General features: G+C 40.1%; 1 protein-coding gene across 4 annotated transcripts in view; it reads right to left on the bottom strand.

Moving 5' to 3' along the window:
• The window catches only part of LOC126457215 (ATP-binding cassette sub-family A member 7-like), a 594,847-nt gene that overhangs the window by 361,818 nt on the left and 205,683 nt on the right, over positions 1-27,346 (bottom strand). For all 4 annotated transcript variants that reach the window (XR_007585450.1, XM_050093334.1, XM_050093335.1 and 1 more), the window contains exon 19: positions 27,149-27,271. Coding sequence is in view for 3 of the 4 variants with exons in the window: in XM_050093334.1 (XP_049949291.1) it covers positions 27,149-27,271 (123 nt within the window). In the remaining variant the exon portion in view is untranslated. The remainder of the gene's footprint in view (positions 1-27,148; positions 27,272-27,346) is intronic.

Raw genomic sequence — 27,346 nt, forward strand, 5'->3', positions numbered from 1 at the left:
ATCACAAGCCATAGCTTAAGACTGCAGCAAAATCATATTTCAGGTTTGAAGATCAAATGTCAAGTGTGGTGGTCCATTGACATAAAACTCTTGTTGATGTATGAGTTGACTTATACACAATGAAACACAATGACTGTATCTAGATTAAAACAGCATGCTTGAGGCAAACAGCAAAGGTGAACTGCCCAAATGTACAGATTCTAGTGCTAATGAAAGCTACATGTGGAGTGTGCTAAATGTGTGCATGTAAGAAATGCACTTAGACTGCCTTGAGTAGCTTACGTAAATTAAAGTAGGAAAACAAAATTGTCTCTTGTGAAGGCTACTGTTAATCTAAAATGATATAAAATTAACCAAATACAAAAAGTGTCTGTAAAAAGGCTTCTGAAAACATCCTTATAAAAACATAACGCTGCACTGACATTTCGCCCTGCATATAATAAAAAGTGCTATTAGAAGTAATAAATAATGTAAATAAGGAGGCGGGGAGGGGGGAGGAGAACATGAACTAAAATTGATTAAAGCATAATTATTAAAATGGAGAATTTTCTGCTTGGCATCAAAGAAGTTCATGGATACTCAATGAAGTAGAACAGCAAACCAAATTCCAGATTCAGATTAGGCTCAAAATCATTACAAGAATGTGTCAAAAAGGCATGAAGATAACCTACATGCAAGTAGAAATTGGCATACAAATGGAAAATGGTATTAAATTACGTTACAGAGGAAGTGTTTTGAGGAAAACAACATGCCTGCCGAAGCTAGCCAAGACTACAGACACATTGTTATGAGGCAGTGGGCAGTGGCTTAAAGCCATCAAGCAAGTTCTTACTTGCCAGTTACACTCGATCATTCAAGATGTTACCATCTCTATTAGCTACCTGCTTGAATATTTCAAGTTCTTCTAAGAAATGTTCTGCAGAAGAATAATTATATAGATCGCCAGCTTTCTTTTCAGGTGGATGCTCCTTGTACCTGCCTTTAATACCTCTTCCAGTCTGTCCTATATAACAATCAGAACAATTATTCCATAACATTTTGAAAATGCCAGTTTGTACATTAATCTTCTACAGTGTTTAACATGAGCACCAAATTTTTCTCCGAACTTTTGTTGGTGCAGAAAGTAACCTTACAGTCATATTTTTTAGTCAAGAGGCAGCTAATCATGTAAGTCAAACATTTTTTGGTCACTTTAGTACTAAGGACAGGGTCAACTACACTCCTGGAAATTGAAATAAGAACACCGTGAATTCATTGTCCCAGGAAGGGGAAACTTTATTGACACATTCCTGGGGTCAGATACATCACATGATCACACTGACAGAACCACAGGCACATAGACACAGGCAACAGAGCATGCACAATGTCGGCACTAGTACAGTGTATATCCACCTTTCGCAGCAATGCAGGCTGCTATTCTCCCATGGAGACGATCGTAGAGATGCTGGATGTAGTCCTGTGGAACGGCTTGCCATGCCATTTCCACCTGGCGCCTCAGTTGGACCAGCGTTCGTGCTGGACGTGCAGACCGCGTGAGACGACGCTTCATCCAGTCCCAAACATGCTCAATGGGGGACAGATCCGGAGATCTTGCTGGCCAGGGTAGTTGACTTACACCTTCTAGAGCACGTTGGGTGGCACGGGATACATGCGGACGTGCATTGTCCTGTTGGAACATCAAGTTCCCTTGCCGGTCTAGGAATGGTAGAACGATGGGTTCGATGACGGTTTGGATGTACCGTGCACTATTCAGTGTCCCCTCGACGATCACCAGTGTTGTACGGCCAGTGTAGGAGATTGCTCCCCACACCATGATGCCGGGTGTTGGCCCTGTGTGCCTCGGTCGTATGCAGTCCTGATTGTGGCGCTCACCTGCACGGCGCCAAACACGCATACGACCATCATTGGCACCAAGGCAGAAGCGACTCTCATCGCTGAAGACGACACGTCTCCATTCGTCCCTCCATTCACGCCTGTCGCGACACCACTGGAGGCGGGCTGCACGATGTTGGGGCGTGAGCGGAAGACGGCCTAACGGTGTGCGGGACCGTAGCCCAGCTTCATGGAGACGGTTGCGAATGGTCCTCGCCGATACCCCAGGAGCAACAGTGTCCCTAATTTGCTGGGAAGTGGCGGTGCGGTCCCCTACGGCACTGCGTAGGATCCTACGGTCTTGGCGTGCATCCGTGCGTCGCTGCGGTCCGTTCCCAGGTCGACGGGCACGTGCACCTTCCACCGACCACTGGCGACAACATCGATGTACTGTGGAGACCTCACGCCCCACGTGTTGAGCAATTCGGCGGTACGTCCACCTGGCCTCCCGCATGCCCACTATACGCCCTCGCTCAAAGTCCGTCAACTGCACATACGGTTCACGTCCACGCTGTCGCGGCATGCTACCAGTGCTAAAGACTGCGATGGAGCTCCGTATGCCACGGCAAACTGGCTGACACTGACGGCGGCGGTGCACAAATGCTGCGCAGCTAGCGCCATTCGACGGCCAACACCGCGGTTCCTGGTGTGTCCTCTGTGCCGTGCGTGTGATCATTGCTTGTACAGCCCTCTCGCAGTGTCCGGAGCAAGTATGGTGGGTCTGACACACCGGTGTCAATGTGTTCTTTTTTCCATTTCCAGGAGTGTATATGCCATTCATAGTCATTATTGCTTTCAACGGATTAATCAAATTAATTTCTTTCTGAAAATTGTCGAGGAAAGGTGATGTTCTTCAAGTTTGATTATTACTGAATGGAAAAAGGCTTCTTTTTTTAACCTGTGGGTAAAAGGAGTCTGCTGGAATAATATTGTCAGAGTAAGTTGGCGTATGACAAATATCAAAGTCACCATTGTTATTCTGTATGGATAATTCCAAGCAGATTACCATTTAGCTAATAGGGATGGTAACATCTTGAATGCTCACGTGCAGATGGCAAGTAAGAACTTGCTTGGTGGCTTTAAGCTGCTGCTCACTGCTGCATAGCAATGCAGTTACCAGTACCCTCTAGCTTTGGCAAGCATGTCACTTTCCTCAAAAGTCTATCTCTGTGCAGTAATTTAATACCGTCTTACATTTGTATACCAATTTTTACTTAACATAGTGTTATTCTTATACCTTTTCAAAACAATCTTGTAATTTTTTTGAGCCTAATGTGAATATGGAATTTGTTGGCTAATCTCCTTTATCTACTGTTTGTAAACTTCTTTAATGCTAAGCGGAAAATTTGAAGATTCTCCATTTTAGTAACTATGTTTTAATAAATTTTAGTTCATGTTCCTCCTCCTTTGCAGTATTTATTACTTTTAATAGAACTGTTTACCATATGCACTGCAAAATGAAGGTGCAATGTTACTTTGTCATAAGTTACAGTTTATAAACTTTGTTAATGCTAAATGGAGGTTTCTCCCATTTAGCAATTAGATTTCAATAATTTTAGTTCATATTCCCCTTCCTCCCTTCTTTACAGTATTTATTACTTTTAATGGGACATTTCATTACATGCACAGTGAAATGTCATTGCGTTGTTACTCTGTTATAAGGATGTTTTCAGTTTCCATTTTTAAACACAGTTTTATATTTGTTTGATTTTATATAATTTTAGGATAACAGTGGCCTTACGAAAGACACAATTTCCTTTTTCTGCTTTAATTTACAAAAGCTACTCAATGCTGTCAAGGCACACTTCTCACAAGCACACATTTTGCATCCTCTGTATGTAGCTTTCCTTCATGCTGGAGCCTGTACAGTTGAGGAGTTGACCTTTGCCATTTCCCAGATGCATACTGTTGTAATCCAGATATCATCATTATGTTTGATTTTGTATAAGTCAACTTTTATACTGACAACAGCCTTATATCAATGGATCACCAAACTTGGCATTTAATATTCACCCTTGAGACAAGACGTTGCTACAGTTCTTAAGCTATGGCTTGTGATTACTTGTTTCCTAAGGACAAATGTTTCATATGACAAGAGCCATTTGGCTTTATTCAGTGTACCTTATGAGCATGTGATGTAACAAATGAGTACACTTACCATACAATGTTTGTCTACAGTTCTCACATCTTTGTTTTGTTTAAAATACTATAGTAACTACTAATGTAATTTTTAGGCTGCATTGCTTCTTCTGAAGGAGACAATTTTTTAAAAAGAAGAGCAGTTTTTTCCAATCATTTTATGTTTGTTGCTGTTTGTAGAACTTAATTAACTCATACAGAATAAGAATTTTGGACTAAGCAGAATTTAGAACAACAACAAAGTATCACATTACTTTGTAAATTACTGATTAGGAACTATAAGAATTAATTGGACAGTCCAGGCTAAGGTGTATTATAATATGTGAATTATTGGAATTCCTCTTAAAATGCTAAGAATAGGAGTCATGTATGCATTAGAATTTTTTGAGGTAAGGTGTAACACGTAGGGGTTAAAAATAAGACATCTTAGTTAGTCAATCCTCTTAGAAACCGTTAAAGTCTTGTTTTTATACAATTGTTTGAAGATTCAGAACTTCAATGAACTTTTTTCATTCTTCATGTCAATTTTGGACTGCTGAACAGATAATGCCATTTTACATTCGACACTATGTGACCAAAAGTATCCGGACACCTGACTGAAAATGACTTAAAAGTTCGTGGCACCCTCCATCGGTAATGTTGGAATTCAATACGGTGTTGGCCCACCCTTAGCCTTGATGAGAGCTTCCACTCTGGCAGGCACATGTTCAACCAGATGCTGAAGGTTTCTTGGGGAATGGCAGCCCATTCTTCACCGAGAGCTGCACTGAGAAGAGGTACCGATGTCAGTCTGTGAGGCCTGGCACGAAGTCGGCATTCCAAAACATCCCAAAAGTGTTCTATAGGATTCAGGTCAGAACTCTGTGCAGGCCAGTCCATTACAGGGATGTTTTGTCATGTAACCACTCCGCCTCAGGCCGTGCATTATGAAGAGGTGCTCGATCGTGTTGAAAGATACAATCACCATCCCCGAATTATTCTTCAACAGTGGAAAGCAAGAAGGTGCTTAAAACATCAATGTAGGCCTGTGCTGTGATAGTGCCATGCAAAACAACAAGGGGTGCAAGCCCCCTCCATGAAAAACACGACCACACCATAACACCACTGCATCCAAATTTTACTGTTGGCACCACATACAATGGCAGATGATGTTCACTGGGCACTCGCCATACCCACACCCTGCCATCAGATCACCACATTGTGTGCTGTGATTCGTCACTCCACACAATGTTTTTCCACTGTTCAATCATCCAATGTTTACACTCCTTAAACCAAGCGAGGCGTCGTTTGGCATTTACTGGCATGATGTGTGGCCTCTCTCACCTCCCGCCTAACTGTCATAGTACTAGCAGTGGATCATGATGCAGTTTGGAATTCCTGTGAGACAGACGTCTGCCTAGTACACATTATGACCCTCATCAATTGTCGGCGGTCTCTGTCAGTCAACAGACAAGGTCGGCCTGTCCGGTTTTGTGCTGCACATGTCCCTTCATTTTTCCACTTCACTATCACATCGGAACAGTGGACCTAGGGATGTTTAGGTGTGTGGAAATCTCACGTACAGACATATGACACAAGTGGCATCCAACCACCTCACCACACTCGAAGTTTGTGAGTTCCGTGGAGTACCCCATTCTGCTCTCTCACGATGTTTAATGACTACTGAGGTCGCTGATATGAAGTACCTGGCAGTAGCTGACAGCACAATGCACCTAATACGTACAATATATGTTTTTGGGGATGTGCGGATGCTTTTGATCACATGGTGTACCTCTAGTACCCACATGAAAAATAACTGTGTATTGGTTGTAGTTGTAACCCTAAGACCTTTCTTTTCACACTGTGATGGTTCCTTTGAGCTCTCAGTCTGTTCCCAGTTGTCATAGAATCTTCTTAGTGTGGTAAAGTTTTGGAGCATATTACCCTCTGAGCTGTATAATTTCAACAAAACTAGAAGCACTAAATAATTCATACGAGGGCAGTTCAATAAGTAATGCAACACATTTTTTTTCTCGGCAAATTTTGGTTGAAAAAACCGAAAATTTCTTGTGGAATATTTTCAAACATTCCCGCTTCGTCTCGTATAGTTTCATTGACTTCCGACAGGTGGTAGCGCTGTACGGAGCTGTTAAAATGGCGTCTGTAACGGATGTGCGTTGCAAACAACGGGCAGTGATCGAGTTTCTTTTGGCGGAAAACCAGGGCATCTCAGATATTCATAGGCGCTTGCAGAATGTCTACGGTGATCTGGCAGTGGACAAAAGCACGGTGAGTCGTTGGGCAAAGCGTGTGTCATCATCGCCGCAAGGTCAAGCAAGACTGTCTGATCTCCCGCGTGCGGGCCGGCCGTGCACAGCTGTGACTCCTGCAATGGCGGAGCGTGCGAACACACTCGTTCGAGATGATCGACGGATCACCATCAAACAACACAGTGCTCAACTTGACATCTCTGTTGGTATTGCTGTCACAATTGTTCACCAGTTGGGATATTCAAAGGTTTGTTCCCGCTGGGTCCCTCGTTGTCTAACAGAACACCATAAAGAGCAAAGGAGAACCATCTGTGCAGAATTGCTTGCTCGTCATGTGGCTGAGGGTGACAATTTCTTGTCAAAGATTGTTACAGGCGATGAAACATGGGTTCATCACTTCGAACCTGAAACAAAATGACAATCAATGGAGTGGCGCCACACCCACTCCCCTACCAAGAAAAAGTTTAAAGCCATACCCTCAGCCGGTAAAGTCATGGTTACAGTCTTCTGGGACGCTGAAGGGGTTATTCTGTTCGATGTCCTTCCCCATGCTCAAACGATCAACTCTGAAGTGTATTGTGCTACTCTTCAGAAATTGAAGAAACGACTTCAGCTTGTTCGTAGGCACAAAAATCTGAATGAATTTCTCCTTCTTCATGACAACGCAAGACCTCACACAAGTCTTTGCACCCGAGAGGAGCTCACAAAACTTCAGTGGACTGTTCTTCCTCATGCACCCTACAGCCCCGATCTCGCACCGTCGGATTTCCATAGGTTTGGCCCAATGAAGGACGCAATCCGTGGGAGGCACTACGCGGATGATGAAGAAGTTATTGATGCAGTACGACGTTGGCTCCGACATCGACCAGTGGAATGGTACCGTGCAGGCATACAGGCCCTCATTTCAAGGTGGTGTAAGGCCGTAGCATTGAATGGAGATTACCTTGAAAAATAGTGTTGTGTAGCTAAAAGATTGGGGAATAACCTGGTGTATTCCAATGCTGAATAAAACAACCCCTGTTTCAGAAAAAAAATGTGTTGCATTACTTATTGAACCGCCCTCGTATTTCCTTCCCAAATAAATGCTCAGGGTACACCCTCCGATATGAAGTAGCAGATCATGAGGGAAAGCTGCAGTATAGTAGATTAGCTCAAGTTTTCACCTTTCTGACAATGAAAAAAATTATGATGATGGAGATGATGATGATTATGATTCTCGTAATTCTGCTGGACATGTTAATGGATAATGTCATACCATTGAGAAGCCTCACTACTCTTATGTCCAGCAGGCAGTTGTGAGTGCTGAGCAGACAGCATCTCAGGCTGGCCAATGTAAAGTCAGGCAGATGCAGTTCACTCTCAATTCTGTATGAAAGTAAATATGTTCCTCTCCACAGATGACTGAAGTATTAACAAGATGTCTGCACTACACCAGTTATTTATTGGACTGCTCATGTTACAATTGAGCCTGCTCAAGTTCTGAAATAAGTGCTATTCCACCTTCCAGTATTAAGTTATATCTTGTCAAACTGTGATACAATTCAGCCAAGTGACTGACTTCAGTCTTGCCCATGAGCACTTTCTACTACCTGTAACTGTATTGGTTACAATTGTTTTCATTGATCTACACTGGGGACTACAAAAAATGCTGATGTTAAATTTGATATTTATTACACAAAAATTTTATACAGAAAAAGGGCAAAAAATATTTACTGGCCAATAACACAAAACACATAACATAACCAGATGAGTCAGGCACTCATCAAAAAAAATCCTCTTCCTAGAAAGACATCACACAAAACCTTGAAACTGCTGTTACATTTCTCTCTTTTTTCATAAAAATAAAGGACAGATCCAGTGGTAGATCAACAATTGCTCTTCTGACATAATATAAATTGAAGTCACTTAAAAATTTGGCACATTAAAATTAGTAGACTAATTTCACTGCACAAAGAGTCCTATTGCCAGATAAATAATACCTGTGTCACCAGACAATGTCCAATTCCAGGTTAGGTCATGAAAACCTCATAGGAATAGTGATAAGGAGGAAATATGCCACAGTTTGGCGATCAATTTCGTTGACTGCAGTTTAATGTCCTGCTCTCCCATTCACTTTTTCTCTCATTATTGCCTAATTCTCTGCTTCAATACCAGAGTCACTGTGTGCAGAGTCATGGTACACTATACAGTAGTCTGCAACAACTGAATTGTTAGGCTGTAACCAGTAAAACTCGGGAAGTCTCAGAGTCTTTAAAGAACCAAACTCCCATGTATAAAACAGCTTCAAATGTCTGATTACTTTACAACTGAGTTAACATGTTAAATGTTTGATGTTAAGCATGCAAGTGAGAAAAGGTTTGAAATTATGCTTTAAGTTTATTGGAAGTCACTAAGGGCTCTCATAATGAAACAATGGGTGTACACAATATGGGAAATTTGCATTCCATTTTAAGCAAAACCAAGTTCTTAGTGCATCTAAATGTTTATGATGTTATACCTCCTGAACTCTGTGTCATACAAAGACATAATTTTACAGGTACATTCAGTGTGCAGATACTAACTGCAAATTGTGTTGCAAACAAGTAGTCCAGATGCAATAAATTGAAGTGTCATGTCTGACGTTGAAGTTCTACTGTGCAACATTTTAAACGAAAGCTAGTTTTTCATGTGTGTAAATGTTTATGATGCCTTATTTCCTTAACTATGAGTCACACAATGATATAAATTACCATGTACATTCAATGATATACGTGGTTACCATCTGAACTGAGTTGCAAATAGAGCTGGTAGAAAATAAGTAGTGAATTAAAACATAATGATGCTGAAGTCTTACTGCCAGAAAAGTAAAAATGTAGTCAGAGATAAACTCTTTTCCTTTCGTCATTTTGTGGGGGGCATTGACAAGAAAAAGTTTTATAAAGATTTGAAATTAGTGCAAAGTTTACTGGAAGTTGCTAAGTTCTCTCATTCTTAAATACTGGATGCATAAGTCCATGTATTTGCATGCTGTCAATTATGCTGCCTCAAGGAAACCACACAGTTTCTAACTATAATACTTGTCTTATTGTGTTAACCCTTTGTTTCCTGACATAAGAAAAAATTTGCTTTTTAACATTTTCTTTGCAGAATTTATGCTATTGTGGCCTCAAATGACGGTAGAATTTTTTGTAAAATTTTATTTTATTTTACACAACTTTTTTCTCTCCTGGTACTCAGAAGTACCGTCAGACTCCATGGACAGAATCACAACATGCGCAGAAAAATGCTCCAATTTTTATAACTTGTACTTTATTCCACGTAAATATCAAATATTTTTACATTAGAAAATTAATTAACAGAAATATGATATTTCTGAATTTTTTTTTTTAAATTTCGCATAAATTTATTCTAGAGCAACTTCACAATGCATAGTAACTTAGCTATACATTTTTGACAGTGTATACATATCACATATTTAGTGATAGCTCATGAAATCGTAGGAAACAGTTCTTTTTTTCATTGCAGCACAAATATACTTTACATGTACTACATTGTGAATGTGGTCTCGACTGAATTTTATTTCTCGCACACATTTCGCATCGTCCTCTTTTACAACTGAACACTACAAAATGGTTTCCTCGGTTGCCAAGACGTACATCCTTCGGAACAGAAAAGTTATCCTTCGTTCTCTTTGGGAGAGTTATTTCATCTTTACCAGAGTTTCTCTGTTAGAGATTTGGCACTTGCTGTTCATTCATTAGCCCTAGTGCCACTGCACGCCTTAATTCCAGCAGTGGCAGTGCCCCATGTAGATCACTGAAAATGACGTAAGCATTGACAAAAGCAATTTCTATTGCTCCACAGAAGAGACGGTGCCACCATTTCTTTCATCGCTTGTCAAGACCATAAGTTGAACGTAATCTGTCTGCATGATCCACACCACCCATGTTTTTATTGTAATCACATACAATAACTGGACATGGTATAGTCATCTTAGTTCCATCTTTCTGATTTTTTGTCACTACGCTCTGTTCAGTGCCATGGAAGTTTGACGCAAAATACACTACTTTATTTTCCTTCCATTGAAATACTGTTAGGTCTAAAGATGACTCTCTGTGATTTGATTTAGACATTTTTCTTTAGGTAAATTCCCTGGCAAACCTTTCCTGTTTGTTCTAATTGTTCCACAGGCAAATGTATTTACCGATTTCTGTGTGAGAAAAAGTGGACAGAACAACTAGTGAGAGGTAATGCATTGTTGCTACAATAAAGTGTTCACACAACCTGACGGTACTAATAAGTCCGCCTTATATTTTCCACTTTATCTCATTCACATGTAACGTAATGCTTCAAACTATTATAAAAAAACAAAGAAGGTAAGTACGTACAATGGAAAACTCAACTGAAGTTTCAATAAATTGCGCACAAATTCAGGCAACACCATGGAAACAAGCACATACAATCTTCTGCTTTCACAGCAGCGCGCGAAAACAAATTTCAAGCTCTGACCGCCAGAGAGGTCTATGTATTGCACAATAACATCTATGAAACAGTAGAGCAGAGTTACTGTTACGTACCGACAGGCTCTCAGATCACGAAACTGCACCACGAGAAAATAATGAAAGTCAAAACTTACTGGTACTTTTAAGTACCGTCAGGCAACAAAGGGTTAAACATTTAACATAAGATGTTATCTCGCAATGCGTAGATTATGACTACTTAAAATTTATAAATTCAGTCAGTAGTTATGCAATATACTGAAAATTAAATTATTCTGAAGTTAGATAGCCTGCAACTATTCTGAAATTTGTTATTTCTCAGGGTTGAACTATTCACACAGTGTTCTATCACATAACCTGAATCACTTCCACATCTACATCATACAAGTCTACTGAGAGCTTCCTCATAAGTATTACCATGATCCTGCCAGGTCAGTAAATGTAATACAGCAGAGATTACAAATATATGTTTATAAGATGTACAAATCATCTTAAATTGTGCATAAAATGAACAATTTGCACTATTGTATGGCACATGGGTACACACACCATTAAATAACTGCCTTTTTACTTCTCAAATAAATCTTCTAACTTCTCATGCCACTCCATGCTGTGAGAAGCGAGCCAAACTTTCATCACTATATGTCAGGGAATTCCAACACACTTTCTTTTCACGGAAACTGCCACTGACTCCACGCCACAGAAACAACTGTGGTGCTAACAGCAGAATGTCAATAAATACAATGTTACGCAGCTTATAAAATACTACCAGAACATCCAATCTGACAGCACCATTATACGAGGGCTATCCACAAAGTACATTACATTTTGGAATTAAAAATAAATAAAGTATTGGAAATTTTTTTTTATTATATACAGATGAAAGCCACACTTAAATACTACTTTTCTACATAGTTGCCATTTAAATTAAGGCACTTATCGTAGCGATGGACGAGCTTGGAAATTCCTTCGTCGTAAAATTCGGCCACCTGCACCTTCAACCACGTGGTTACCTCTTTTGGGACAGAAAAAGATGTGATTTTTGTGGATTTCCTGGAAAGAGGCACTACAATAAACTCTCAAAGGTATTGCCAAACTCTGCACAACCTCAGACGAGCAATACAAAACAAGCGCAGGGGAAAGTTGGGCTCAAAGATCTTGCTGATTCACGACAACGCCTGGGCCCACACGGCAAATCCCACTCGTGAAGTTCTCGAATCTTTTAAGTGGGAGCTGTTTCCTCATCCGCCGTACAGTCCAGACCTGGCACCTAGCGACTTCCACTTATTCCCAGCAATGAAGAAGTGGTTGGCTATGCAGCGTTTTGATGACAACCCACAGCTTCAAGAAGAGGTAACCACGTGGTTGAAGGCGCAGGCGGCCGAATTTTACGATGAAGGAATTTCCATGCTCGTCCATCGCTACGATAAGTGCCTTAATTTAAATGGAAACTACGTAGAAAAGTAGTATTTAAGTGTGGCTTTCATCTGTATATAATAAAAAAAATTTCCAAAACTTTATTTATTTTTAATTCCAAAACATAATGTACTTTGTGGATAGCCCTTGTAACTGCTGTATCACAAGCTTCTATTTTATATTATGGTCTGGTTTGTTTTTCTTTCAAATGTTCTGAGCTCTGGTAAAGATTATTCTTGTTTTCCATTCTTAATTTAATATGTGAAGTGTATTTAAGGGGAAAATTTGTTAAACAATTGCAGTATAGCTAAACTACAAACATAAGTCTTCATTAGACCACACATAAGTTGGATACATGCATGTAGGGCTAGCTGCACTCAGTGGAAAACTGCATCATGCAGCAGTAATACACAGAGCAAGCAGGACAACGTCATCACACCAGGGCAAGACTCTCGTTGCAAGTTATGTGACTGGGGCCAGGTTTTAGTGTAACAGATGCGCCTCTGAGCCACATAAATAGGTCTGAATTTGAGGCAGATTCATTCAGAATCCAGTAGCACCACAGTGAAACTGACTCCATGTCAGAGACAGGACAACTGGCCATCACCATCTGAAGCCAAGTTTTCGAGACCAGGTCAGGTCTGCTGCCACCAGCACTGAGGTCCCTGTGCCACAGCACTGCTGACCTGCCATTGGTATCTGTCATAATCAGACTCCTGCCAGAGGGCAGCAGGTCATGTCCCATGCACAGCAGTCTCCATGCACCACCGCAGTGAATGCGTGCGGGGCTGAGTCACCAGGAGCTGTCATTACAGGGGGACACCATTCAGCAAAAGGAGCACGCTGTTGACATTGGGGCTCATGGCCTAGTGACAGGCCACTGGCCATTGGTCGGGCTGACGTCAGTATCACAAAGTGACTATGCATGCAACTCCTTGTCCGGACAGAAGCAGTTGTCTGGAAGCCACCACCAGCCAGGGTCACAGGAGTGAGGCATGTTTGCCTCACATCCAAATAACACAATGTTTGTTTAAAGGTGAATAAAACAATTCTTTCAGTCAGCAGTGTATCCCCTGGTCCTTCTTGCCCTTCATCTCCACCATTGGATGCTGCTGCACTCAACAGAGTTATTTCAGGAGAGCTAATGTCCACAGTGGACCCCTTGCAGCATGGTGTCTGAATTACAGCCTGTGGAATTGGAATATGTGGGGATTGATGTTTAGACAGGGGTACGAGATTGGAGAAAAGTATCTGCATCAAATACAAGATGTTTTAATAGTTGGCATATGGTGCATGTGCAGAGGCAGTGCTGCCAGACATGGAGTAGTAGGGGTGGTATGAGACAGCTATTTTTGTTCTGGTGACAGTTATGGGGTTCAAAATTATGGGGTATGATAACTTCAGTGTTACTTTTGTGAGGCTGTCAGGATCAGTGTATATATCTCATTTTAAGGGTAATTCTTTGGATGCATGGCTAGAGCGTGAGTGATGTACACAGTGCAGTTTACGTGGGCATTCTGTCCCTTGTGCTGAGTCTGTGGTAGATGTTCACTTTACTTGTCAGCATTTTGGTCAAATATCTAGACAGTATGGGAATCCATGTGGCTCATTATTAGACAGAAGACGTGATTATGGTAGTAGGAGTAGCTATGGAGGGTTCTGCCCTTGTTATTACTGAACTGTTATTGCTAAGTTCATAAAAATGAGTAAGGATGATGCAGAAACAAGGTGACAGGCAACACAGTCATTAATTAATCATGTAGCACAGTTAAGTATGGAGGAGACAGTGATGAGTAATGAGCTAGCAAAGAAGGAGAAAGAGTTGGGGATACTGAAGTCACAGAGTTTAAGGTTAGATCCATCTGTTGCAGACCTTTTTTGTATCTTTTCCTGTAGGTCATCTGAGGACATTTACGCGTTTGTAGATGTCCTCTTGTCAACAGTTGACATAGCGGTAAGTTGGATAAACAGTTGTTACAGATAGCAAGGGTGTGTGTGTCAGTAGTGGCAAAGTCATTTGTGCAGTGCACAGAGGGACTGCGCAAGGTGAAAACTTTTGAATGACTCGCATAGGGAGAGGAACAGAGATATAGGAACAGTTGAGCATAATTCCAAAGAGAAATGATGAAGCAATAGAGGAATTTGCAGATTGGATTAGAAAACTAAATGTACATACATATGAGTTAACATGTAGTGAGGAGGTAAACAAAGTATTGCTACAGGAAGTCAAGCAATGGGCACTTTATGCTTTTCTGAGGGGGTTTAGCATCAGAAATGTCTAGGAGGGTGCACACTGGTGCACCTAAGGATCTCCTTGCAACAGTTAGGCTGGAACAGGAATATGAGGAGATTGATGAAATGACACAATTTATTCGCATCACATTTTCGAGAGGAATAAAGAATACATCAATGAAATAATGTATGACATGCAAAATGACCCTTATAAATTATGATAAAAGAACCTGGTGGGTTAAAATAGGAAGTATTATCAATGAACAGATAAAATCTACACATAGTGCAGGAATAATGATAGTAGTAAGTTATATTTTGAGATATATAAAGGGGGTACACTTGGTACATGATGCACGTTGAAAAACTTGCATGAGAGAAGTACAAATGATAATGGTTATTGATACTACAGGATGGTGAGTAGGACAAATAATATGTATAGAGAGAAGAAAGAAGGTGCTGAAATCACAATAGAGTAAAAACTGAGGAGAAGAATTAACGAACCTCTTCGTTCTTATTCTATAAGTTTGTCAAAGATGCTGACCAGTACTGTCTAAATGGCTCCGAGCGCTATGGGACTTAACATCTGAGGTCATCAGTCCCCTCGAACTTAGAACTACTTAAACCTAACTAACCTAAGGACATCATACACATCCATGCCCGAGGCAAGATTCAAACCTGCGACCGTAGAAGTCGCGTGGTTCCAGACTGAAGCGCTCACAACCGCTCGGCCACCGTGGCCGGTCCAGTACTCTCTGACAGAAATAAGCTGCACCAAGAACGTGGGCTCACGAAGGATTGGATATTATACAGGTAGACAGATCATGGAGTGACTGATCTATACCATAGGTCGGGTCCATTCACAAGATAAATGACTCGTATCACTTTTATGAAATAGTTGGGGGTAGGTCACTTTCACATACAAATAAAAGTAGGTTGTGCTGTACTCACCCAAAAATGGGGAGGTTTAGCTATGATGCAATTAAAAAGAATTTACTTATAAGGTGTTAATGTGACAAGTGATCACACTAACGAAGAAAATAGCAAACATAACTAGAAAAGATGACTAAGGAGATTTATATATCCCCAGATGTAGCTCAAAATTTCAACAAGTACTCTGTTGTTGATGAAACACAAAATAAAACTAACTGATATTCTTGTTCTTAAATATTACAAACCTTTGTGTGTTATACAGAAATAAAAGAAAACATGAAGCTTGTCCTAAAGGAATAAATGTGTGTGTAAAGTTACAAGGGTCACAATCAACCAATGTGTAGTATCAATAATTCAAATTAATCTAAATGTTATAGTGTTTAAGGAATACTTATTAATGGTGTAAGAAAATAATACAAAAATTACGTATAATGGGTACTAAGTGACAACCTAGGAAATGAGATACAAGAAAAGATACTAACATATGCAACAATGCAATGAGGAATAAGGTGAACGTCAAAAGGAAATTTAATAAGAAGGCAATTATGTGCCATGTAATAACACCAAATTGTATATTATAAAAGAAAATGACAAAGCGACATCTTTACCTTGAGTATGGAGACATGTAGCATAACAGGACATTGTGAATCAAGTCCTGTTCCGCTGTATGAAGATCTGTCACATCAGCTAAAGATGTTCACAATGATTAAGTAAAGTGAGGGAGGGGTCAAATATCGACAGATGTGCTGTGTATATCATATCTGTTACTACAGAGAGAACATATGAGGAAAGATGTAGCATGCACTGCATGGAAGCCAGGAGAATGCTAACTACTTGCTGGGCATCTGGTATGCATTCCATGGATCCAGAAGATGTACACAGAATACATGAGATTATGACATTATTATGGAATCTCTTAGGAGAAAAAGAAATGATTTTTTTTATTTAATGTAATGTATTAACGTTTTTGTATTACTGTTAGATTGAGTGCACTCTTGTTTGAGTTCTTACATACATACATACATTAATCCTTGTTCCATAGATCATGAATACAACATTTCATAATGATGTGGAACGTGTCACTTTAACATAAGTTGTCTTTACACAAAATAATGAACTTTTTTTTCAGTTACTACTTCATATTTAAGAATTCATCTATTGAGTAGCAGGAGTTGTCATTCAGAAATTCTTTAAATTTACTTTTAAATGTTGGTTGGCTGTTTGTCAGACTTTTAATACTATTTGGCAAATGACCAAAGATTTTTGTGGCATCATAATTCATCCCCTTCTGTGGCAAAGTGAGGTTTAATCCAGAATAGTGAATATCAATCTTTCTTCTAGTGTTGTAGCTATGCACTTCACTTCACTGTTATTTTTGAATTGGGATGGGTAATTAATGACAAATTTCATAAGTGAATATATGTATTGTGAAGCTACTGTGAATATCCCGAGTTCCTTACATAAATGTCTGCAAGGTGGTCTTGGGTGTGCCCCAGCTATTATTCTGATTACACACTTTTGTGCAATGAATACTTTCTCTCTTAATGACGAATTGCCCCAAAATATGATGCCATATGAAAGCAGTGAATGAAAATAGGCATAGTAGGTTAATTTACTGATATGTTTATCACCAAAATTGGCAATAACCCTAATAGCATAAGTAGCTGAACCTAACCGTTTCAGCAGATCATTGACGTGTTTCTTCCAATTCAATTTCTCATCAATGCACACACCCAGAAATTCTGAGTATTCTAACTTAGCAACAGACTTCCGTTCAGAGCCTACATTCATCAATGGTGTTATGCCATTTACTGTACAGAATTGTATAAACTGTGTTTTCTCAAAATTTAGTGAGAGTTCATTTGCAGAGAATCTCTTAATAATTTTCTGAAAGACATTATTTGCAATTTCCTCAGCTGATTCTTGCTTCTTGGATATAATTACTACATTTACATCATCAGCAAAAAGAACTAACTTTGCATCTTCATCACTATATAAAAAAAAACAAAGATGATGTGACTTACCAAACGAAAGCGCTGGCACGTCGATAGACACACAAACAAACACAAACATACTCACAAAATTCAAGCTTTCGCAACAAACTGTTGCCTCATCAGGAAAGAGGGAAGGAGAGGGAAAGACGAAAGGATGTGGGTTTTAAGGGAGAGTGTAAGGAGTCATTCCAATCCCGGGAGCGGAAAGAGTTACCTTAGGGGGAAAAAAGGACGGGTATACACTCGCACACACACACACATATCCATCCACACATATACAGACACAAGCAGACATATTTGGTCCTTAAATATGTCTGCTTGTGTCTGTATATGTGTGGATGGATATGTGTGTGTGTGCGAGTGTATACCCAACCTTTTTCCCCCTAAGGTAAATCTCTCCGCTCCCGGGATTGGAATGACTCGTTACCCTCTCCCTTAAAACCCACATCCTTTCGTCTTTCCCTCTCCTTCCCTCTTTCCTGATGAGGCAACAGTTTGTTGCGAAAGCTTGAATTTTGTGTGTATGTTTGTGTTTGCTTGTGTGTCTTTTGACCTGCCAGTGCTTTCGTTTGGTAAGTCACATCATCTTTGATTTTTGATAAATTTTTGCCACGTGGAATGTTTTCCTCTATTATATTAAAAACAAAGATGATGTGACTTACCAAACGAAAGTGCTGGCAGGTCGATAGACACACAAACATACACACAAAATTCTAGCTTTTGCAACCAACGGTTGCTTCATCAGGAAAGAGGGAAGAAGAGAGAAAGACGAAAGGATGTGGGTTTTAAGGGAGAGGGTAAGGAGTCATTCCAATCCCGGAAGCAGAAAGACTTACCTTAGGGGGAAAAAGGACAGGTATACACTCGCGCGCACACACACACATATCCATCTGCACATACACAAACACAAGCAGACATTTGTAAAAGCAAAGAGTTTGGGCGGGTGGATTGTGTGTGTGTGCGCGACTGTATAGCTGTCCTTTTTTCCCCCTAAGGTAAGTCTTTCCGCTCCCGGGATTGGAATGACTCCTTACCCTCTCCCTTAAAACCCACATCCTTTTGTCTTTCCCTCTCCTTCCCTCTTTCCTGATGAAGCAACCGTTGGTTGCAAAAGCTTGAATTTTGTGTGTATGTTTGTGTTTGTTTGTGTGTCTATCAACATGTCAGCATAACAATAAGAGACCCAAGACTGAACCCTGTGGGACACCATTCTTGATACCTACCCAGTTAGAAGACTCTGCTGATTTTTGTAGACTATCTGTACTGCTAATTTCAACCTTCTGCATTCTTCCAGTTAAGTATGAATCAAACCATTTGCTCACTGTCCCACTCATACCACAGTACTTAAGCTTATCTAGAAGAATTTCATGATTCACACAATCAAAAGCCTTTGAGAGATCACAAAATAGCCCAATGGGTGATATTTGGTTATTCATTGCATTTAATATTTGATCAGTGAAAGCATATATAGCATTTTCTGTTGAAAAGCCTTTCTGAAAACCAAACTGACATTTTGTTAGTACTTCATGCTTACAAACTTGTGATGCTACTTTTGAATACATTACTTTTTCAAGAATTTTGGATAAAGCTGTCAGAAGTGAGAATGGGCGGTAGTTGTTAGCGTCAGATCCATCCCCTTATGCAATGGTTTAACAATAGCATATTTCAGTCTATCTGCAAAAATTCCCTGTTTCAGTGAGCTACTACACATGTGGCTGAGAATCCTACTTATTTGTTGAGAACAAGCTTTTAGTACTCTGTTGGAAATGCCATCAATTCCATGTGAGCTTTTACTTTTGAGTGAATTTATTATTTTCCTGATTTTAGTAGGAGAGGTGGGTTGAATTTCAAGTTTATCAAATTGCGTAGGTACTGCCTCTTCCATACACTGCCTTGCAATTTTTATTGAATAGCTGGAACCTATTTTCTCTACAACACATAAAAAAGGATTATTAAAAATATTTTCTACTTCTGACTTCTTGTTAACAAACTTTTCATTGTGTTTGATAGAAATACAGTCTTCCTGTGCTCTCGGTTGCCCTGTTTCCCTTTTCACAATATTCCAAACTGTTTTAATTTTACTATCAGATGTGCTAATCTCAAACATATTGCACATACTTCTGGACTTTTTAATAACTTTTCTTAATACAGTGCATCAGTTTTAATAATGTTTCATTGTTTTGGGATCATTACTCCTCCTAGCTATAAGATACATTTCCTTTTTCTGTTTACAGGATATTTTTATCCCTTTAGTAAGCTATGGAAATTTACGTGATTTCTTACAATTATGTTTCACTGTTTTCTTAGGGAAACTGTTTTCAAATATACTCACAAATGTATCATGAAATAGGTTAAATTTTAAATTAGCATCATGTTCCCTGTACACCTCATCCCAGTCTAACTGTTGCAAGCTTTCCCTAAAATTTTGAAGTGTTAAATTATTAATGGGACGAACCATTTTGGAGGACTGTTTTGCATTACTGTATGAAGCTATATCATATACTGTAACTAGCTGTGCATCGTGATCAGACAGATCATTCTTAATAGGAAAAGTTTTTATTTGATTGAATTTATCTTGGTCTATGAAAACGTTATCTATCAGTGTGCTGCTTTCCTGAGTAGGAAAATCAATAACCGATGTCTGATAGAAAGAATCAAGTAGCACTTCAAGATCAAGCTTTCTATCTGACTCTTTCACAAAATCTATGTTGAAATCTCCACAAACAATAATTTGCTTTCCTTTGTCTGACAGGTAGCACAACAAAGAATCCAAGTTTTTCAAAGATAGTTAAAATTTCCTAATGGGGACCTATACATGGCTACAATTATAAAAGTGGCTTTATTTAGTTTTAACTCACATGCACATGCTTCTATGTGTTGCTCTACGCAAAATTTTTTAGTTTCCAAATTTTTCACACTATGACTGATTTTAACATGTATGGTAACTCCTCCTCTCTCCATAGTGTCTCTACTTACATGTGCTGAAAGCTATCCACCTACATTTACCATTTCCATACCTGTGACTATATGATGTTCAGACAGGCATCATACATCTATTCCACCCTCAGTTTCCAAATCTTCTATACAAACAAAGAGCTCATCTACTTTGTTTTTTAATCCCCTGATATTCTGATGCAATACATTAACCTTATTTTTTACTGTGCTTTTATGTGAATCTTGTGACACGCTAACATTATTTTTCACTGTACTGTTATGGGAATCTTGTGATATTTTCACATCAATAGTACCTGCCTGTCTGAACTTTTCATTAAACTTAATTTCAATCAATGTAGGATGATTGGATACTGATCTTAGCCCAAAAAAAGTACTTGCATGAGTTTCAGTGCCCCCCCCCCCCCCCCCTCTTGAAGATTTGGCTATCATCCCAGCCAGTTTACCCTTCCCTTTTCTATTGAGATGCAGGCCATGACTTGTTAAGTCCCACCTACCAATACCATCAACAGGAACCAAACCTATGTTTGACAAAGCAGCTGCCCGAAGCAACTGATCTAGCTCCATATTGTCCCTCCTGACAGACCAGTTCAATTGGGGCTGGTCATACCACATGAAAGCAGGAACCAAGCCAACATTTGTATGATTCATTGCAGATGCTATTTTCATTATTATTATGTATTAATATAGTAACGTAATGCAGTTAAACTAACGTTAAAAATCAAAACTTGTATACCCAAAAAATTAGGCCTAAGATAGTGTATGTGTGATACGTACTTTACGCGTTTTGAAAGGAAATAAAAGATAGAACTTAAAATCTTTAATTCCTCGAGTAGATACGGTACTACTAAATATATGTGTAAAGAAAACAACCTAAATTTTTCACTTAATACTTAAAGAAATGTCTTAAATTTGTTTGTAAACCTACGTCTCACATTCTCATGGAGAAAGAACGTATTAGTGTCATGTTAATAGACTGAATTGTAAATGCAGTTATCATACAGACATCTGGAAACAGATGGTTGAAAGTGAAAATACGTGTTCAGTCGTCATTTGATAATTTGATATAAGTCATTATTCAGAAAGCTTTAGCAATATTCTACAGCACAGGAGATGCTTCAGAGAAGTCCACATGGCAGTAGTACACAATAGCTGGTCCAAAAAATTCTACACGGTGGTGACCAGAATTGCATAGAAGCTAGATTCATCAAAAGAAGGTAATCCTTCAACAGAACATTGTGATGTACAGTACAGGATACAAATAAAATATTACTGAGCAATACCAAACTGAACTAAACCAACTTACACAACCAAAACTCAAGTGTACATTTTTTTTTGCTATAAGGTGGCTCCAGAGGATAGATTGAGACACTGTTTTCAGCACCTTGGGGACATTATCAGTATAGACAAATGCCATTTGGTTTAAAAAAATCATCGGCAACATTTCACTGGATGTTGGCGGAGTGCTGAAAGGAGTAAAGCATCATCAGTGTCTGGTATATCTGGTTGACATAACCAGCTTTTTGAGAAATATGCATGAACAGAAGCAACAACAGGGAGGTATTCAAGAGGTTACAGCAGCCCATTTAACACCAAGTACTGAGAAATGTCACTTTGCATTGGAAGAAGTGAATTACTTAAGCCACATAATTAGTAAGTATGGCGGGAGGGCTGATCCAAGATTGATACAGTTGGGGTAAGATTATCCAGTACCAAGAACAATCTAGAACAGATTTTTTTGCTATAAGGTTACAGTCTTTTCTGGGTCTCGTAAACTACTATAGAAAATTTGTAAAGGGATCTGCAGATATGGCACAGCCTCCTACACAGTTATTAAAGAAAGGTATCACATTTGCACGGTCTGGTCTGAGGAAGTTTAGAGTGTGTTTGTCAAATTAAATTAGGTATCAAGGTCAAGTCCAGTGTTAGCATTCCCAGATTTTCAGAAGGAATTTACATTATCATGTGATGCGTCCAACCATGCTATAGGGCGTGTTTTGAGTCAGGAGGTCACTGGAGAGGAAAGCCCTATTGCTTTTATGTCAAAACAATTGAATGGAGCTGAGAGGAATTATTTTAGAAAGGAGAGTGAGATGCATAGTCTCATGGACAGAGTAACATATTTCCAGTGTTAGCCTGATGGAAGCAAGTTTAAGATAGTGACAGTGTGTGCTGCTTTCAAGTAGTTACTAGGTCTGAAGGAACCATACAGTAGACTGATGAGATGGGCAGTAAAACTCAGAGAATTTGTGTATGAAGTAAACCACAATCCACAGAGGAAGAACAGAAATGTGGACACATTAAGCAGTAATAGCAGTGATTCAAGCACTAGGTCAAGACCTTGTTGAGTGGCAAACAACACAGAGTGCCCATGGAGAGTGTAAACAATGTAGCAAGCAACAGCAGTTTGGTATGTATGATGGATTATTGTGTAGGAATACTAAATAAGACAATTGGTGGTTGTACCAGTGAAGTGCAAGCAAGTGGTGCTGGGGTAAATGCATGACTATGTTTTATCTCACCATGAGGGATGTGGGGCAATGAGTTGGAGGGTGGCACAAAAACAGTGGTGGAGAGGAAGGAAAAGTGATGCCAATCAGCATGTCAGTAATTGTGTACAGTGAGTACAATGGGCAGATTTTGAATCGGAAACAAGTACTATTGCAGAAGCTGCCAGAAGCAGCTGAACTATTTAGTTTTATTGGGGTGAATGTGTTAAGACCATTCAGCCGAACACCAGCAGAAAATTGTTTTAAGTCAACCGTCAAAGATAATTTTTCTTGACACATTGAGATGATGCCCATGCAGTCACAGTTGTGCAACCGTTGGTGAATGGATGAGTGTTGAAGTTTGGGGGCCAGAGGCAATAATTATGGACCGAGAAATGAACTTTATGTCAGATCCGATGAAGGAATTGTATCAGTTGCTGAAAGTGAAGATGTTAAGAACTACTTCACTCCATACTCAACCAAATGGAATATCAGTGCCGCTCACTGGATGATTGGGAGGATGCTTAGTTATTACATGAACTCCCATCATATGTCTATCTTTTGTAGCCAGTGCATATAATTCAAAACTACACATTAGCACAGAGTTTCCACCATTTGTTTGGTGTATGATAAGAAGATGCCATCACCACTGACTATGATCAAGCAGGAAGGAAACAGGATTGGAGAAACAGTTTGAGAATTTATGAGTATGGAAAGAGAAGTGTGGAAGAAGGTCCAGCAAGAAAACACTAAGGCATCTGAACAGCAAGAGTAGACAGTAAACATGTGGGGATGTTACCACAGTACAAAGTGGATCAGTGGGCTTTGTTGTCGAGTCCGTATACTCTGAAAGTGAAGATGAAAGTCACAGTACCAGGGCCCGTAACAAGTGACTGCAACCACATCACCTGTGAATGTGAAGCTAGAATTGCCTAATAAGTCACCGATTGTACATATCAGGCATACGTGACAGATCAAAGGTGTGCCAGAAGTGATTCCAGGGGGAATATTAGTGGAATAAAGAAAGGAAGCAAAGACGAAGAAGTGGAAGAATAAGCAGCAGGGAAAGGAGGTCCATGTACCTCATGTACCACAGGTATTAAAGCTGAGGAATTAGTCAATGTTGCCATGTGGCAAGGAAGGGGAAGGGAAGGGAAGGGAAGGGAAGGGAAGGGAAGGGAAGGGAAGGGAAGGGAAGAGAAGGGAAGGGAAGGGAAGGGAAGGGAAGAAGAATGCTAATTTTGGTACTGCTGTACCTCTTCACCTGGAGAGGAGTAGGGGCATTGTGAGATCATTGCCTGGACAGGTCTGTATGCACTATAACTGTCTGTTTGCACATTTTTGACATGGTCCTTGCATCTTCGGAAATACTATTTTGACTGTCTGTTACGATGATTTGAAAATGTGTCCCAGACCAAAACTAGTCATAATGTAAATAAAAAAAATTGCTTTTGTTGTACTGATTAACAGAAGTTGCTAATCTACAATTATTCCAGCTTGCTAGATGTTCTCAGAGGAGTTTTGTTTTCCAGGCAGCAGGGTATGGTATATCTAGCCATCAATGGTCTTTAAGTTTTGTATTCCATGTACGGGAGCTGCAAAAAGAGATAAGGAGATCGGAGGAAGTGTTTTCAGGTTTGCAGCAATTAGCAAGAAATAATAGAGTGCTTGGGGAGGACCAAAAGAACAAATGAAGTTGCTCCTGGCATATGCATGCTTGAAGGAGTAGATGCAGGAAGTGGTCGGAGTAGTGTTGCATGACTCACGAAGGGTAAATAAAAAGGAGATGGACAGATGCTGGAGGCAAGTTCCTGAGGACCATATTTGAGATAGTGGACACAAGTGACATAAGTGAGCTGAAAATGATGATGGAAGCCACATGAAAATTAGCAAAAGAGAATAGGGTGGATATGGAGGGACATTCCACACAAAGTGTGATTTTGGAGAGTGGCACATTGAACAACACATGCATGCTACAACAGCCTACTAGGGAAGTAATGGATTATGCCTGGGTATCAGTCAGAACTCTAAACTGGGATTTAGAAACAGTTCAAGCACGGACGCAAATATTAGATGCAAGAATAACTCTGGCAAGACTACTGCAGTCAGTAAGGGATAGTATCTGGAATGCAAAAGTTGAGTTGATGAGGTTGCAGGACACCATTTATCAGGCACTACATGGGCAGTTACGTTTGGGTTGAGAAAAGCGTGGGGAGAATTTCCGCCAGAACTACAATTCTACTGTCACCAGAGCCTGTTAGACAGAACTTTCCTTTCAACTACCATGGAGCGACTGTGGATGTAACAACAGATCATTGTACTGTACATGTCAGTAAAGATGCAGGTAGCAGACAAGCACACATTGCTTAAGTGTTACACAGTGCACAGTTTTTCAATATGGCTAGAGATAGTTGGATAGTGAAAGAGGATGGGATGTCACCAGTGGTGGAAGATGGGGATTGGCATGTGGTGTGACTGTGGGTGAGCTACAGCAATGCCAAAGTTGTGGTCACCATGTGCCCTACATACGAGGTCCAGATCAGTGGCAACTCGTGCATCTCACAACTGTTCAGGGCCATAAAAAGGCCTTGAAAACGAAGCAATACTTTCAGAAAGCTGGTTTACAAACTCAGTGTATAACAACATTCTAGTTGTTGCTAGCTGCTCAAGGGAGCAAGGCACTTGGAGTTGAGACACAATGGTTTGTTTAATCAACAGAAATATGTGTGATATTATGGGACCAATATTTCATTTACCAGCTACAATGATGGGAATTACTCTGTTAAAGGTAATGCTAATGCAGCTAGACAAACCTCTGGGATGTTGTCTAAATGAAACCTAACCTTAAATGACACCTGGAAGCCACGCCTTATCCAGTCAGATGATAGCCACGCAGGAGGGGTGAATCACTGCAGAGAAATTAATGCAGCGTGTGAAACAGTATCAGGAAGGTAGACATTGGGTACACTATGATCTTGAGTGTTGCAGTTCCTAGTGTCATAATGACTCTGATTTTGCTGTGTATAAATTTTGTTTATCTGAGATAATTAGCCATTCAGAACCTAGTCAGTGGGTAGTTCCAGTTCCCAAAGACTGGATTTTCTGAGCAAGAGATGAAAAGTACATATACGGAGTGTGAAGAAGGTGGAGATCAGTCATAAGTAATAGTGTAGTAAATGTAGAGTGTTTAACAATAGTCAGTCAAGCAGAGTCTACGATGGGAAACTGGGTCTTCCCTGTGGAGGGAGAGGGGAAGGGGGTAATATAGTGTTCCCATGCAGTTTTAGTGAAATTAGTAAAAAGTGGTAAGAAAGCCATGCAATGTATTGCAGTAGCAAGCACAGGTGGGTAGCCCAGTATGGCGACATGTGGGTCACAATAACATATACACAAAAGGACTGCTTGTAAGGCTAATTGCATTCAAAGGAAAACCGCACTGCACACTGGTAATAGTCAGAGAAGGCACAACAATATCACCACACTGTCGCAAGACTCTAGTTGGAGCGACATGACTGGGGGCTAGGTTACAGGGTAACAAAAGTGTCCCAGATCTGTTTAAATAGGTCTGGATTTTGAGGCAGTTTATTTTGGAGGTTAGCAGTACTACCATGACACCATGGATATGCCAGAGACTGGGATGACTGGGCATCACCAGCTGCAGCCACGGGTTTGTGAAAGGATAGGGCCAGCTGCTGCCAGCACTGAGCTACTTGTGGGACATGGTACCACAGAGCTGCTGACATGCTGTTCACTACTTCCAATGTCTGACACCAGCCGGATGGCAGCAGGGCACATCCCATGTATAGCAATTTCCATGGGCCACTGCAGTGAATACACGTGGGGCTGAGTCGCCAGGAGGGGTCACAACAGAAGGAGTGCACTGGGGAAGCTTGGGGCTGTGACCTAGTGACAAGCCATTGGTCAGCCTTTCGTAGCATCGCAGGGCACTTACACATGCAACTCATCTCCCAGAAGAAAACAGCTGTCCACAAGACACTGCCAGCCAGGCTCGTGGGAGAGAGGCATGTTTGCCTCACCTAGTTAATGATGCAATGTGTATTTAAAGTTGAATAAAGCATTTCTTTCAGTCAGTCTACTGGGCCCTCTGGCCTGTTACCAGCACCACTCAACCTGCTGGGTGCTGCTGCACTCAACCCTACACTTTTGTCCATGGTTATTGTTGCATCATTTTGACAATATGGGGACCTGTCAGAAAGTCTTCTTTCCTGATGCTTACAATTTGCAAACAAATTAAGCATACACATTGTTTAAGGTTTTACACTGAATATAAACTCTATCTATAGGCTTCAGTTCAAAAAAGTTCACATTTTTTAACTATTCCAAAACGATATAAGAAATCAAAAATCACTTAAAGTCTTTGTTTTACATATACATACTGTTGTCACTCTTCAGTGCTGAACCATTTTCCAGGCCAATTTCCAGTACATCTACTGATGAAGTACCACACCAAAATGATCTTGAAAATGGAAAATACCAAGGTTTTGGTACACCATACATGCCTGTGATCAATAAAACATAATATATTTTAATTTCAGAAACAAAAAGGCTTATACATTTGTCACAAGTTTTCTTAT

The sequence above is a fragment of the Schistocerca serialis genome, chromosome 2 (genome assembly GCF_023864345.2).
Source record: "Schistocerca serialis cubense isolate TAMUIC-IGC-003099 chromosome 2, iqSchSeri2.2, whole genome shotgun sequence".
Classification (NCBI taxonomy): domain Eukaryota; kingdom Metazoa; phylum Arthropoda; class Insecta; order Orthoptera; family Acrididae; genus Schistocerca; species Schistocerca serialis.